Raw genomic sequence first — 15822 nt, forward strand, 5'->3', positions numbered from 1 at the left:
CTCTACGCTCAGTGTGGAGTCTGCTTAAGTTTCTCTCTCCCTCTCCCTCTGCACCCCCCTCTCTGCGCATGCTCTCTCTCTCCAAAATAAATAAATAAATACAAAACCCAAAACAAAACACAAGACCACTGAGAGCTCTGTTCACTGTAGGATGTTGTCACTCATTTTAGAACACCCTTTATGCCTTATTATTATATCATTATATGTGAATACTGTGCAAAGAGCACTATCTGGTGGGCATATTATTTTCAATTATCTGATTGGTGACAGAAATTATGTTTCTTAGGCCAGAAGGCCTCCAGTTACACATAAAGTTAGAACACAATGAAGTAACTCTGCCCTGAGGGAACCCAAGATACACTTTGATAATTCAAAAGGAAAACGTCCTCATCAAGGAAGTTAGCTGGCCTCCAAAACAATTGCCTAATCAGAGCGTTCAACTGGTGACCCATAGGGTAACTTACATTTCTGGGAAACGGAAAAAGAAGCAGGGACAAATGGTAGCTTCTTCTCCTGGAAAACATTGCATGGTGTTCTGACTTTGGAGATAATGTTCCTGATCTCTTTTAAGTAGATCATATTCTCCTTCATGATTAGCAGAGGCATAATTGCGCAAGACAATTTCTAAATAATAAATTACCAAACAATCCATCATCCTTGGTAGATCCTGACAAAAATCTTGAAAACCAGTGAACCAGAAAGCTACATCTCCTCCATTTGATTAACAGTAAAATAATCATTGAATATGATGCAAAAGACTACCTCAGAAGTCAACGGAGAACTAGTACTAGTCCTCCTGAAATTGGGGCATCCATGTTCTTGGGCATATGCGCCCACTGTTTGGGTGCCAATTACTATAGTTTCTGGGTAGAGTTTGGCCACAGGAGAAAATCAGATCTTCTGGCAGCACTTACAAGGCAGGTGCAGTCATTAAGAACTTGACTTTTGATTCCATTGTCTCTGCCAGGACAGGTGGTTTGGTAGAAGTATGGAATCCTGCCAGACAGGCTCCAACTCAAACTTCCCTTTAGAAAACAAAACAATAAAAATGGAAACAAAATGCCAAATCCTGTTCCATGCCTTTAAGATTGATATTGCTGGAAAAACTAGGGCATTTCATACAATGTTATTAATTTGGTTCAAGTACACATCAACTCAGGAGAAATAAGGTTACGAAATTGAAAGATTGCAGGTTAGGCTTTTCCCTTATAGTTCACTTCCCTATTCCCCTTTATAAACTTTTAAAAGGGACATTCTTAAATTTCAGTGAATTTTACCCATATATTCTTAGTGTAAAAAAACCCCCCAAACTGTAATCCAATACCTGCACAGGAGTAACGCAGGCAAGTTAGTTTGACACTGCTGAGTGGAATAAAAACTTCTGGCAAATCCTGCCTACCCCGCACATTCTGACTTACCCTCCTAGTACAAACTAATGCTCTTAAAATGTTGTGCGAATGGTCAGTTGATGATTCCTTTAAAGAAACTGTCTTTTCTCTAAAAACCTAGAGCGTATTAGTTTAGAACAGAGTAAAAATATAAAGGATTGGTTTTGGTGGCAAAGATAGACAACTGACATTTTTACCAGGTTTGTCTTCAGGGCAAGCCTTTGTGACTGATGATGTAGGCTCCTAACCACAAGGACACCACAAGAAGGCTATGAGGAAGCGTGCTCAAAGAATCCTTGTGCGGGCACTGGGGCTGCCACTCTTGGAAACTGTGAGCATTTTTGGTGTTCCTGGAATTCTATTTCCAACCATTACTTTGTGGTTGCAATGAAGGGACAGAAGAGATCTCCTAGACCAAATGCTCTCTTCTGTTCATAACCACAGAGCCAAGATTAAAATAACAAGAATGTACTTTGTCCAGGGCATAACTCTGCCTAAATCTGTCCTATCCACCACTTTATTTTTTCTAATTCTTGTTTTTGTTGTTGTTAATCTACTCTAGGAAGGAAAGTCAGATAATCTACAAATGGGTTCTGGAAAAGCTTGGAAAAATTCATGGATTCGGAGGATATTTAAGAAGCAGCCATAATCTCTTGGAACAACGGCCTATAAATGCCCTGACTGCAAGAACCAAAATATTAATCATTGTTCTGATCCAGAAAATAATTTCTTAAAGTTACAGTGTTAATTCTCCCTAAATAATAAATGGTCTATTCAGGCCCCAGAGATGAGGCTGTGAAGCTAGTATTTAACATGGTTGTGCCTCTTTATGCCTGAGTCAATCTAACAGTTTAAATCCAGAAGTAAGTTCCTCCTTCATTTACCTGCCAAGACCTGAGTTCAGGCCCTCAGGGTGCTGAGGTTTTCCTTTGTGAGAGAAAATGACATCATCAACACCTCGGAGACAGCAGAGAATGCAGGGAATGCGGCTCCCAATATTGGTGATATCATCAATGGCCCTGGGAGAAACCCCAAATTCCCAAAAAGTTGAAATATTGAAGGTTAAAAAAGATTTTTTTGTTGTTTCAAGTTTACCAATAGATCCTCATGTTTCCCAATATTAGGTTTTAAAAGGGCAGGTAGAGTAAGGATCTCTCTTCCAGTAAGAACCTCAAGAACCAAACATACAGAATTAAGTCCAGATGGAGCTATTCATCTCATTTGTAGCTTACTGGGGTACATCCAACCAAGGAGGAATACACACTTAAGTTGTATTAGGCTCTTTCCCAACTCTGAAATGAGTATATTCTTTGGGGGGACCTGCTAATGTTGCGAATTTGCATTCAAAATAAATTCTAGGCACTCACATAATCCCCCAGTCTCCTCCAAACTTTCTTTGATGTCCAACAACCAAGGACAAGGATCTTTGATTATAAAACAATTTCTTTGGTTGGAAGAAAATTCTTTGCAGGGCGTGAACAGCAGGAGAAAGAAAAGATTTTTCTGAAGTGCAAACTAGTTGGAAACCCCCTGGGGAAAGAGTCGGATTCCCAGTCTTTGAGAGGACCGGGCTTGCCTCTACAGGCTGCTTCTGCTGCAGGCCTGTAAGAAGGCACTTTTGTGTCTACTGTATGGCCCTCAGCAACAGCACGGCAGCCCTTCTCTTTTTTTTGCCAGCGGAAGTTTTCCAACTCTGGGGGATATATAATGCAGAAAGTCACGGTTTAATAACAAGGCATAGTTACTAATCAGATGGCCCCATTTCCACTCCTTCCCAGAGGCCTCCAGATGCTTGCAGACTAGAGCTCTAGCCCCTAGCCCCACATGTGAAAACCTACCAGCTGCTCTGAAATCCTTATTTCTAGTGTAATTATTCAGCTTATCTCTGATAATTCAACTTCACAAAGTATTTTAGCATCAGACACATCATCCTTTTACTGCTATGGCCCAGACTGGCTCTAGGTTATCTATGGCTTTTCCAAACTTTTCTGAAGGTTCAGATTCACTTAGATGTAGGCTCATGACTGAAGTCAGTGTGGTTTGGTGGCTGAGACACCTTGATGAGGAATTTAGAATAAGAGTCCTCAATCCACTGCAGATATTTTAAAATATAAATCTCCAGAGAAAAACTCATTTTTGTGTGTTTTAACTTAATGTAAAGGCAGTAAAGGACCAGAGGCCTGGGAGTGCACCTGAGTCTGATGCTTCACTTTGCTACCAATTTGTTGTGTGACTTTAAGGAATTTGGTCAGATTTTTTTGTACTACCTACCAAATAAATTTTATCTCAGGGAAAAGAAATAAATAAGCAAGTTACATGTCCCTTTAATATACTAAGTCTATTTCTAGGGCAAACATAAACTCTGTTTAGAGCTAGAAAGGATCTTAAAGATTTTTTTTTTTTTTTAAGATTTTATTTATTTATTTGAGAGAGAGAGAGAGAAGGAGAAAGCGTGCGTGAGCAGAGGGAGGGGCAGAGGGAGAGGAGGCTCCCCACTGAGCCCGGAGCCCAAGGCGGGACTCGATCCCAGAACCCCAAGATCATGACCTGAGCCAAAGGCAGATGCTTAACTGACTGAACCACCCAGGCGCCCTAGGATCTTAAAGATCATTTAGTTACCCTACCAACTGTACCCCAGCAGATGATAGGTTATGTTATTTACTTTTTAAATGGTCACAAGGCACCTATGGACTTTTCATATACCCAAAGGGGACAACTAAATTCCACATAATCTCTAATGGCGATAAAAATATATGCTGTATAACCATACAGCTTACGAACTTCAGAGCAGGTAACAGCCTACTGCTGTTGTCACAGGAGACACGTACACTCTTCCAGAGTTAGCATCTATATCCCTCATATTATACTGAAGTCACAACACATCTTAGAGAATGGAAATAACAGATACTGATGACTACAGTCAATAATTTAAAACCTTGGTATTAGAAACAAATTTTGCTGAATAGAGATGATATTCAAATACCATCCACCTTCTACACAGTCTTAGTATTTATTTCTTCTTTTATGCAGTTTGAAAAGAATTAAAACTGAGCTAGTGAGATTCTCAATTCAAACAGAACTCCTAATATGTTGGATTCTGTCTAAAGCTAAATTTTGTTTTAATTTTACTGAAACTTAACAAGAATTTTTTGTACATTTTAGAAAATTTGCAATTTGAGAAGAAAACCATGGTGTTTATTTGAAATCCTAGTGAAAATGCTACAGATGAGCATTACACATACAGGAATATTTATACAGGCAATATTATAACCTATATTTAACTGATAACAGTGAAAATTAGAAGGTATGACTGGCTTGTAGTTGTCCTCTAGCTTGAAGCTACTTGAAGTTGCCTAGGTTAAAATCTTATTTTTGTTTGTTTTTTCTTTAGTCCTAGGGGACTGTGAAACAGAACTACCACAGTCATGTGAAAGACTCCCGAGAGAACCAAAATCGGCATTCTAACGCATCCACACCTGCACCTCTTGTTTGGCATTTATCTCATACTGTCTTCTGCTGTTTTCCTCAGTAGGACTAGGCTAGGGTGCTGTTCTTTGTATTCCCACCGGCCCTGCCACAGCGTTTGGCACACAGTAGGAAACCCACATTATAAGACATTGAGAGAATCCAGTGCAGCCCCCAGTCTGGGTAAGGTTCTTGGCCTAGATTTCATAAAAAGTCTCTACTGCTTTGAGGAGACAATCCAGGTCAACAGGCTATCTACAGCAGAATAAATGACATATGCACCAGGTAAAGTAATGCTAAGTTGTGGCAACAAGGTATTTTTTGTTTGTTCACTTATTTTAAAGTATGCCTTCTGGTTGACTAGGGATCAAAGAGGAAAGAGACCCTATGGCAATCTATAATATCTTCTTAATGGAATGCTCAGGGGAAAATCTCTGCCAACATCTGCTTTTTAATCTCCCTGCAATGACCCCCAAAAAAGTTTAAAATAAATAAACAAGTTTGTTAAAAATGCTGGCCAGTAAAATATGGCAGTAGATTGGCAGCTCTTTGGCAAACTACTAATCTATTTCTTCATCTGTAAAATGAAATGATTGGATTAGGTGTTTTTTCTAGCTTGAAATTTGATGATTATATTTTACAAATGGAATAGCCTGACCTGTATTTTACCCTAGGTATGGAAAACTGAATAGGATTTCATTCTAGTATAAGGCCAATAAGTCCTTCACAAAGTTTTAAAAACTTGGCCACAGAATTGTAAATTCAGATACCAACATGGTTCTAAGCAGAAGATACAAAAATGAAAGAACCTGAAACCTGTATCACATAAAAGATTTCTTTCTTTTTCTTTTCTTTTCTTTTTTTTTTTTTTTTGAGAGGATAATTCACAAGACTGTACAAAATGGGTTAGGGAAAAAAAGAATGGGAATCCATAATCAGTTTTTAGGAAATAGCAAGATCAACAGGCATAAAACATAAAGCCTGCAGTCTCATCCAAATTATTCTACAGAAATAACAACAGCAACAGTGTTTCCCAATTATCATATATTTATATATGCCTAATAGTACCCTTTTGATATATAAGCATGCATAAAATTGGTAGGCACATGATAACTGATTATGCTACTTAAATTATAGTTGTATTATGGTTGCTTTCCATCATAACAGAAGTATCCTAGATTTTTTAAAAAACAAATAGTGGTCTTGAAGATAGTTATGTTGCCATCTTAAACAACTACCACTGCTTCAAATTCCAAGGATCAGAATTTCTAAATAATTTAATTTCCTATCTCCAAGAGAAATGTGAGCCTGTGCTTATAACTCTCAAAAAAACCTCTAACTTAAATCACCTTGATTATTTTGGTGTTTCCGAATTTGCATATATTAAACACAAATTCCAATATATTAAAAAGTATCAAACAAAACAAAATGTATTCATGAACTGTAATGTTTAGAACCCAGATCAAAATTAGAGTAGCTAGGGCACCTGGGTGGCTCAGTCGTTAAGTGTCTGCCTTCGGCTCAGGTCATGATCCCAGGGTCCTGGGATCAAGTCCCACATCAGGCTCCCTGCTCAGCAAGAAGCCTGCTTCTCCCTCTCCCACTCCCCCTGCTTGTGTTCCTACTCTCGCTCTCTCTCTCTCTGTCAAATAAATAAATAAAATCTTTAAAAAAAAAAAAAAAAAGAGTAGCTAAAGTAGCTTATCTGGTATTTTTAAAAACAAACAAGCAAAGAACAACAAACTTTTTTTTTAAAGATACAAAGTTTTCCATTATAGCAAATAGAAATTTAAGGGCCCAAGGAATTCTACCCTAGGAAAAGCAGTAGAGAGTAAAGGATAGAAACCAAAAAAAAATAGAAAAGTAACCAAAGTTAGTTTTACAGTCTCTGTTTTTTGAATTTAGTAATCAAACAGACATATACAGCCACAATTGTTCTACTTATATCAAAACTAATTAGTAAAATATTCTTTATTCTTATGGACCTTTCCATGAAAACACCATAATGAAAGGGTCGTAAGCACATTTTGAATTGATGTGGTTCCACTTAATATCTGGAGAGCACAATTCCTTTACTAAATCAATATAAGTAGATGCTTGTCACATACCAATTTTTACATCTGAGGTCATCTTAGGTCAGGCCAACCTTCTTACAACTGCATCATAATACTGTTGTCTATTTGACTTCAAGTAATGTATAGAAACACTTTTTTTTAAGATTTTATTTATTTATTTTAGAGAGAGAGTATGTGCGAATGGGGGAAGGGGCAGGGAGAGGGACAAGCAGACTCTATGCTGAGCACAGAGCCCGGCAGGGGCTCAATCCCACGACCCCAATCCCATGACCCGAAATCAAATCAAGAGTCGGCTGCCCAGCCAACTGAGCCACCCAGGCGCCCCTATACAAATACTTTTTAAATTAAGTAAGCTGAGGATAAATTAGTTTTGAGAATTTGGTATTGTTTCTTGAAATAATCGGGATTATTCTAGGATAGCAGTCATTAATCCGGAGTCCTTAGATCCCTGTATCTCAAAGACTCTTTCAACTCACTGAGATTTTATGCAAAATTGTAAGTACATATGGTCAGCAACTTTTCTCAAATCCTCAAAGGAGTCTGTGACACCAAAAAAGGATTAAAAATCACTGTGTTAGGGTATCTCAAAACCAGAACTGGGAATCACAAGTTTAAGGACTAAGAAGGTGAGGTCCTTTGGATATATGCCAATATCTTATAATCACAGATTTAAAGTAGTACCCCAATAAATCTTTCTTGGAAAATCAGAATTTCCTAAAAAGCAGAGGTTGAGCTCTCTATTAAACCAAATAAATGCTGTGTAAAGGAGCACCTCAAACATATTGATTATAGCCTTGTTTATAATTTAGAAGCAGCAATCAAGGAGATACTGTGCTGTCTGAAAGTCAGAGGAGTAAAGGAATGGAGCATGTTATATCAAACCCAAAGCACTCAAAATAATTGACCTCATAGTATACTTAGAAATGTGATGACATAAATAAATCTGTTTCATCCTACAGTTATCTCCCAGCTATCAGAGTTACTCAGCACCACCATCATGTTCCTTACATTTATTCAATAAATACTTATTGAGTACCTATTACATCTAAGGCACTAAGTATACTAAGGCACTACTCCCAAGAATATAGCTCTGAACTAAGGAGACAAAAATCCCTGCTTTCACAGAGCTCATATTCCACCAAGGGGACAGAGACAAGTACAAAAGTAAATATTACTGTATGTCACATGGCAATGTTTATAAGGAAAAACAAAGCAGGGAAGGAGAATATGAGCCCAGGAGGGAATAGGAAGAGCCCTTCAGCACAGGACAGTCTAGGAAGGCCTCACTGAGAAGGCATATTTGATACCTGGGGGTGACATCTGAGAGACTACGCGAAGAAAATACCTGGGGTATAAGTGGAACTCACACGTGGAAGGGCCTTGGGTTGGGAGTATGCCTGGCTTACCGGAAGGACAACGAGGTGGGCAGAGTGACTATGGCAGAGTGAGGAAGTAAAAGGCCAGGGTGCCAGGCAGATCCCGATGGGCCTTACAGGTCGTTGTAAAGACTTTGGCTTTTGCCCCAATAACAGTGGGGAAAAGAACAATGAATGCAGGTCAGAGCACGGGCTCATAAGGCTTTTTGAGACATAAAGTTGTCAAACTGCTTCACCAATAGTTTTTTGACTGGATCATCACACTGAGCAACATAGGCCCAAATAGAGTAGATATCTCAGCCTTTGACAATAGTTTAGCTTTTTAGAATTCCCACTCCGTAGAACTGATTCCAGAGAAATCCACATCCTTGGAAACCTGAAAAATTGGATTACTCGTCTATCTCCTGCAGAGCAGACTGGGTCCATCTCTGTGCAACTTTGTTCTTGGATAATCTATTTGCTTTCTCTCCCCCATTATGTTTCCTTTTCTGTAAAATGGAGTAAATATCACTTATTCTTATTTGGCTTGCGGGTATTTGTGAATCATTTTAAGCTTCTTTGGAAGAAAACTACTATGTAAATTCAATGGAACATCATCAACACACTCTTCTCTAACAATACCCTACTCTACCAATTCTGGTTCCTAACAGGACATATAAAATAGTACTGTACTCATTTATCTTTTTCCTCTACTGTACTTAGCAATCTGAAAGAAATAAGAGGGAAAAAAAGCGCAAAAAACGTCCCAACACTTTCCAGTGAATAAATTGTAAAAGCCCTTCTATTAAAACCAAGAACAAACAGGGTCGCCTGTGTAGCTCAGTCAGTTAAGAGTCTGAGCCCAGGCTTTGATCTCAGGATCGTGAGTTTAAGCTCTGCGTTGGGCTCCACGGTGGGCACTGAGCTACTTAAAAAACAACAACAACAAAAGCTAGGAGCCCCAGAAATGTCTTTAATATTGTATAAAAAGTAAACTATTGGTTCCAGCTCAGCTCATGATCTCAGGGTCATGAGACTGAGCCCTGCATGAAGCCCCACATCGAGACCCACGTTGGGTTCCATGCTCAGCACAGAGTCTGTTTAGGACTCTCTCTCCCCCTCCCACTCCTCCCTCCCTTGCTCACACTCTCTCGCTAACAGATAAATAATCTTTCTTAAAAAAAAAAGTAAACTATGGCTAATTTTTACATAAAGAAAATTACAACACACACAAACCCTTTACTACAAAAACCAAGGAAATGTCTACCCCCAGAATCAGCTAAATAAACACTAAATAGCCTGATAGGTGTAACAGCCAGAGGTACAGCTCATTTATTGCCTCCTATTAACCACAGCAATTTATGAATTCGAATTTACATAATATTTGCTGGATTTCCACATGAAATAAAGAACTATTATGTATACAAATCTGTTTGATGGGTGCTTATAAAAGAGATACCTTCTTAACTTGAAAAATTATCATTAAACATATTCTGTAGCTTCCCTCTCTCCTCTGGGTGCCAGGCTTCTAACAACAAAGCCAAGTCAAGAGAGGCTCTGAGCTGGGACTGCAGAAGGCAAGCACCTAAGACTGTTAGTGCACACAGTGGAACTACGTCTGATGGTGTACTTCTGACTCTGTTCCAGAGTCAATTATAAATTAATTGGATATTCTGCACCTCCATTAACATAAATAACTGATGGTTGACTGTGCCTTGAATATTCATACTTATTTTAAAGGCTGGCCTCGAAACAAAATCCCAAAACTTTGAAATCTCTGCTTCCAAGGAGCCCCAACTTGTGCAAAGCAATGCATATGCTATTTCAAAATCTATGATGTCAGGTTCCTGTATTAGATAACTTACCATGGTCTGTTATAAAACGAAGAGAAAGATAATGAAAGTTGTTACAGAAAAAGGTAGATAGTGATTAAATAAACATTCTGATTTACAAATATCGTTGCAAATGAAACACAAATGAGAGAAACAGAAGGAATACAGAGATCATTAGAAATTAGCAGGATATAGTGTATTCTGGGTCAACCTCAGAAAACAGTACTCATCATTTTCATTCCTTTCTAGTCTGGAAATAAATGAATCATTTATACAAAGCCCACACGGGTGTTCTGTTCATTTGTGGCATTCTTTGATGTACAGAATTTTAGAGCTGGAAAAGCTTGGGCTCTAGGGTTCAAGTTCCAACTATGCCACCTACTAGCCACATGACCTTGGCAGATAATAACACTTTGAGTCTCAGTTTGCTTATCTGTAAAATGTGAAGAATAAAAGTAATGTACTTCTCTCACAGAGTTATTATGAGGATGCAATAAGCTAATACATGTAAAGTGAACAGCACAAGTTTGCAGTGCACTATTATATTTGAATCTCTCATTTTTACAGATGGGGACTCTAAAGCCTAGAAAGATGAAAACCATTTTGTCCCAAATTTACCCAACTATGTAGTGACAGAGTCAGAGCTAAAAGTCAAGCCCCTTGAGTCACAGTGTAGTCACTTCATCAACTACAGTTTGCTAAAGCATTATCTCTCTGGCTTTGGCCAAAACTTTAATTATAAAGATTTCTCTCCCTCCTCAAATAATTCATTTCAGGTCCTGACTACAAATAAAGCAAAAATGCAAAGATAGGAGAGCTACGTGTTGACTAATAGGTAAATTAAGGGGCAAGCAGAGACACTGCACAAGGGGGAATTTGTCCAGGAGGTGTTCACTGTTAGTGGCAAAATGCTAAACCACCACAGTTGCCACTGTAGGTCTGAAGCCTCAGGACAATACATCCTAATCTTGATCATACTTTATCCTAGAGTCTAAGAAAATCCAGGACAACCCGCCAAGCAGGAAGAGGGTGACGGTCAAAGAATTGTTGACCTCTCTTGTGCAAAGCTACGATCCTCTCGCTCTTTTGCTTCAAGAAAAAAGATTGATTTTGAGTTGTCCTGCTGAATGACATTTATAAATAAGGAACAAGAATTGAAAAAGAAAACAGGACTGTAATCATTTATAGAAGTGGTAGCAGCAACATTACTAGAAATAACAGAAACAAACATTGACAAGAAGTAAATAAACCAGAAAACTGGACAGTTAGATAGTGCATAAGCTCTAGCACATTTTCCATCTACAATGGCATAAACCAGGAGAAAAAAATATATTCAAATGAAAAATAAAAACAGTAAGAAGTTATAATCACTATCATTTAGTCCTTTTTATCGGACACAGACAAGGAGTTAGGAGATCTGGAAAGTTTCCTTGACGTGGATTAATTGAACAAAATATAAAGAAATGTCAAATTTTCTGAAACTCTCTGGGAATTCCAGAAACCACAACAAGGTTACTTTTTTTTTTTTTTTTAAATCACTGTTCTTGTACCTTTACATTTGCCAGTGCAGAGCATCGCCAATTTTACAAAGGCCTGACTACATCTTTGGAGACAAACTTAACAGGCAGCTAGAATAATTCATAGGCAAAAGGATACATAGAATTATCTAAAATTCCTCAAGACCAATAGAGAAGACTGCCTTCAGATCTGTGACACCAGGGTACAGCTATCTCTCAAGCAAGCTGAAATGCAGCAAAGCACAATCTAAGGGATATAAACTTCAGTTACATGGAAGGCTTGGTTAACCACAGTTGAGTAAACCTGAGCTGCACTGTAATCTGATAAGGAACAAACAGCATGGATTCTAGAAGTGTAAACCATGTGTCCCTAACACATTAGAGTTCTTTGAAAGAATTAATCAAATAGTAGATAAAGAAGAACTGGTGCATATCATCCAAAGGTTGTTTTCGTATTTTTAAAATAAAGGCTCTCATAAGAGGCTATTAAGACAATTTGGTAACTATTGTGGATTAAAAACTGATTAATAGGCAATAAACTAGGACCAATACTGACAGTCTCCAGCAATTAATATTAGGCTAGTGTACAAGTTTATTAATGACCTAAAAGAAGGTTATGTGTACACAAAAAGTGAAGAAAGACTAAAAATTGCCAATGAACGCAAACCTACCCTATAATAAAACATGAAAGGCCTTGCTAATAATAGATACAACGAAATTCCCTCATCACAAAGTAAAGAAACAACATTTTAAAAAGTCAATAGCTAAAAAAAAAAAAAAAAAAAAGAGTAGCAGGATTTACTAGAGTAAGAAAAAGGGTAGAATAAGCAAAGATATGATCAAGATTGGTAAAATAATGAATGGCAAAGAGAATGCCAGCTAGTCCCTGTTACATACCTTTTCCTTTATGAATACACAGAGCTTTATGATAACAGAAGACAACACATTTAAAATAAAAGAGACACTATTTTATGCAGCATATAATTAACCCACTGATGCTGCCACAGGACATTAATAAGACACAAAGCTTAGTATGGCTCCCAAAGACCTCGGAGATATCAAAATATGGTTAAAAAGTAAAATCACTTATGGAAAAAAATGAAAATGGAGCATATACCTCACACTTCAGGGTATCAACTAGGCAAGGTCAGCAAGAAAGTCTCCTTTCCAGTTACAGTCCAAATTATTTGTGATATCAACTTTTAAATATTCCTAATTGCATCCTAGAGCTCAGATTAAATGAATAGACTCTTATCCAAAAATTCTTTTGCCATTTTTTCCAGATACATTCTTTTTGTCTGTTTATTTTTCTGAATAGCCAAGTCCTTCATTTCATCTAATTCTCCTTCCACTTCATTTATCCCGGTTTCAAAATATTGCCTAAAAAGTGATCATGAAGAACCACAAAATCATATACGTAAAAATGCATGTTTGGAAGAGTTCTATAATTTGTTAAGTTTTCTCATCTTTAAGTAGACAAAAATTTGAATTCATATAATACTTTGGTTCTATTCATATCACACAATTAAAATCTGAGGCTGGATGCTGAAGTAAATCATACTTAATAACACTGTAACCTATGCCCAAGAGCTACAGCAAGAAGTGCCCTTTTATAAAATGAATTTTAATCAATAAGGAACATAATTCTATGGAGTAAGACACTAGAATGCCACAATAAAAAAGTACAGCCCTTTGGGCTCTATCTTCACCATGGGGAATGAGCAATTCATCTATGAAAAGCTATGGCCCTAGTCAGTTAATAAATTCAATACATAAAGAGTAGGCTATGAATTAATTATAGACAAAACTCACAACCTGAAAGCCTAAGAAACTGTGTCTGAAAAGCTTTGTGGGTCAATAAAAAAAATGTTAAATTAAAATTTTTTCAAAAATAAAATTATGTGTAGACAAGACCAAAGGAGGCAAGTTTCCACCTTGTGTCCATTTTGTAATGCAGTCCTCTCCATTTTGGGCTTAGCAATAGGGTGCTACACGTGGTATAGAGCCAGCCATAGCATTCAAGCTTGACCGAATTTTAAAAGTGACACAGTGATCAAATATGCTCCAAGGACATTCTAGAATTTCAGAGTGCTGCTGACCACTGTAACCTCCTCACAATTGTATGGTAACAGATGGTAACTAGACTTACTGTGGTGATCACTTTGTAATGCATACAATATCAAATTATTATGTTGTACACCTAAAACTAAATAATGTTGTAAACCAATTTTACCTCAATAAAAAAAAAATCAACCTCTTCAGTGTTCACTTCAAATTTAAACAGGATATAAAGTATGATCCTCATGTCAATTAAATACAAGTCCATATATATTTAATCTATCAAAAAATAGTGTCCAGAATACATCACTTGCAAAGAATGGCCTTATTAGGTGGATCTAAAAAGGCAGTGCAATAGCAGAGCTAAAAATAAGCAGATGATCTTCTAAAATGTGGAATTTCATGTTTCTTCTTTAGCAGAAATAAGGATTTGTTTTAGAATGCCAATAACGCAATATCCTTAAAAGAGGAAACAAACAGAAAACTAAACAGCAGAAGCTCTTGTACGGTATTTGGTTTGAGAGACAAAAGAAGAAAGGCATAGTTCGAACAAATGGAAAGTGAAATATAATAAATTATCCTTACCTGCATTAATTTTCCTTCTGCTGGAGTTATTTCAGCAACACCAGCAAAAACACCTTCCAAAGTGAGATTCAGTTTTCCTGTGGGGTCCATTTTCAAGGGGATCACTCGGATAATAGCTTTCTGCTCTGCTGATCTTTCCGACTCCACCGCTGCTCCCAGTACCAGTCCTGTGCGTCCAAAGCCTGCCTGCAGGGTAGCCATCAGCAGCCAGGGCCAGAGGGCAGCCAGCTGCAGCTGGTGGCCACCACTCATGCTACCAGCTGCAGCAATGCACTTCGGCCATACATACTGCTTCCACGAGCCAATTCCAAATGCAGCTTCTCAGATCCAGACAAATGGAGGAAAAGAGAATTGATGCTCCAGTTTCCGAAAGCCAAGTCGTAATTTTGGCCCTTCCTTTCTCTAAAGTATATTCCCAAGAACAGGTGGCATTCCTGATCTGTCAGGGCAGAGGGTGTTTTCAGCCCACTTCTGCTGCAGGTCTGTCATTTTCTCCCATCTTCACTGTGATTAGTAAAGATATCACCACTTCTCTTTGGAATTTCCAACTTTGCTTGAGGTGGAATGTCACATCCCGAATCTTTAGTATGTCAGTTCACTCAGTGCTGGTCTTCCATATGCATCAAGTTGCTGAACCATTAAACCCAATGTTAATGAACAAAACAAGGCAAAGTAAGTAATGAAAGCCATGCATCGAAGGTGAGAGTGAAAAACGCCAGCTCGGAAAATGAAGAGATGGTCCTTTTTAAGCCATAAAATTTGTCAATGGTAAAAGACTAAAGATCACAGGAAAAAAAGTGTTGTTGTTTTGTTTTGTTTTTTAATGGTGGAGAGGGTACGATACTTCAGGCCACACCTTGAGAGACGTCCAAAGATGCTACAACATGTATTCATAAAAGTTTCCACATTAAACTGTATTTTAGTGTAGCCAAAGTTCTAGGCCCATTGAATTTATAATACTTTTCATGAAGTTAAATATACTGTCATTTTTAATGTTCTACCTAAATTTGCCTATAAATTAGATGCTCATTTATGTCTTCACAGATTACAGGATAATCCTGAGTATCACCTCCTTTTCCAACTTTCAAAATTAGAAGAGTATTTGAAAAGGTTAGCTTTCCAATTATTTTTCCCAGTTAAATGATATTTCTATCTTTATTTTCCGTTCTCTCCTAGGGATTCCAGCTTTTATTCTCCTGCTTGAGAATGCCAAGCGCTTTGATTTCCCATGAGATGCTTTTGGAAACTACTTTATTATCCAGATCTTATAATCTGTAATTTTCTACGTTCTTAAGTAAAACAAAGGACTATTCCTAACACATTTTCAAATTCCTTGAGGGGGTCGGGAATAAAAGATAGGGGGAGTGGGGAGGTGATTAGTGTACAGGCTCTAAGTAGAACATCCTGAAAAAGTAAAAATAAGCCTGAGTATAGTAGATCTGTGCTATTTCTAGGCACACTTGAGAATTTGGGTCTTTGTACAAACAAAATCTTAGTTCTAAGACATTAAAATGTGCACCCCTAAGTAAATATAAATGCACTTCAAC

General features: G+C 37.7%; 1 protein-coding gene across 1 annotated transcript in view; it reads right to left on the bottom strand.

The window, feature by feature from the left end:
- Positions 1-14591, bottom strand: part of RNF43 (ring finger protein 43) — a 60657-nt gene extending 46066 nt beyond the window's left edge. The window contains exon 1 of the mRNA XM_032429017.1: positions 14276-14591. Within this exon, the coding sequence (XP_032284908.1) occupies positions 14276-14527 (252 nt within the window). The 5' untranslated portion in view covers positions 14528-14591. The remainder of the gene's footprint in view (positions 1-14275) is intronic.
- Between the last annotated feature and the right edge of the window lie 1231 nt (positions 14592-15822).

This window comes from Phoca vitulina, unplaced genomic scaffold (assembly GCF_004348235.1).
Source record: "Phoca vitulina isolate PV1807 unplaced genomic scaffold, GSC_HSeal_1.0 scaffold40, whole genome shotgun sequence".
Taxonomy (NCBI): domain Eukaryota; kingdom Metazoa; phylum Chordata; class Mammalia; order Carnivora; family Phocidae; genus Phoca; species Phoca vitulina.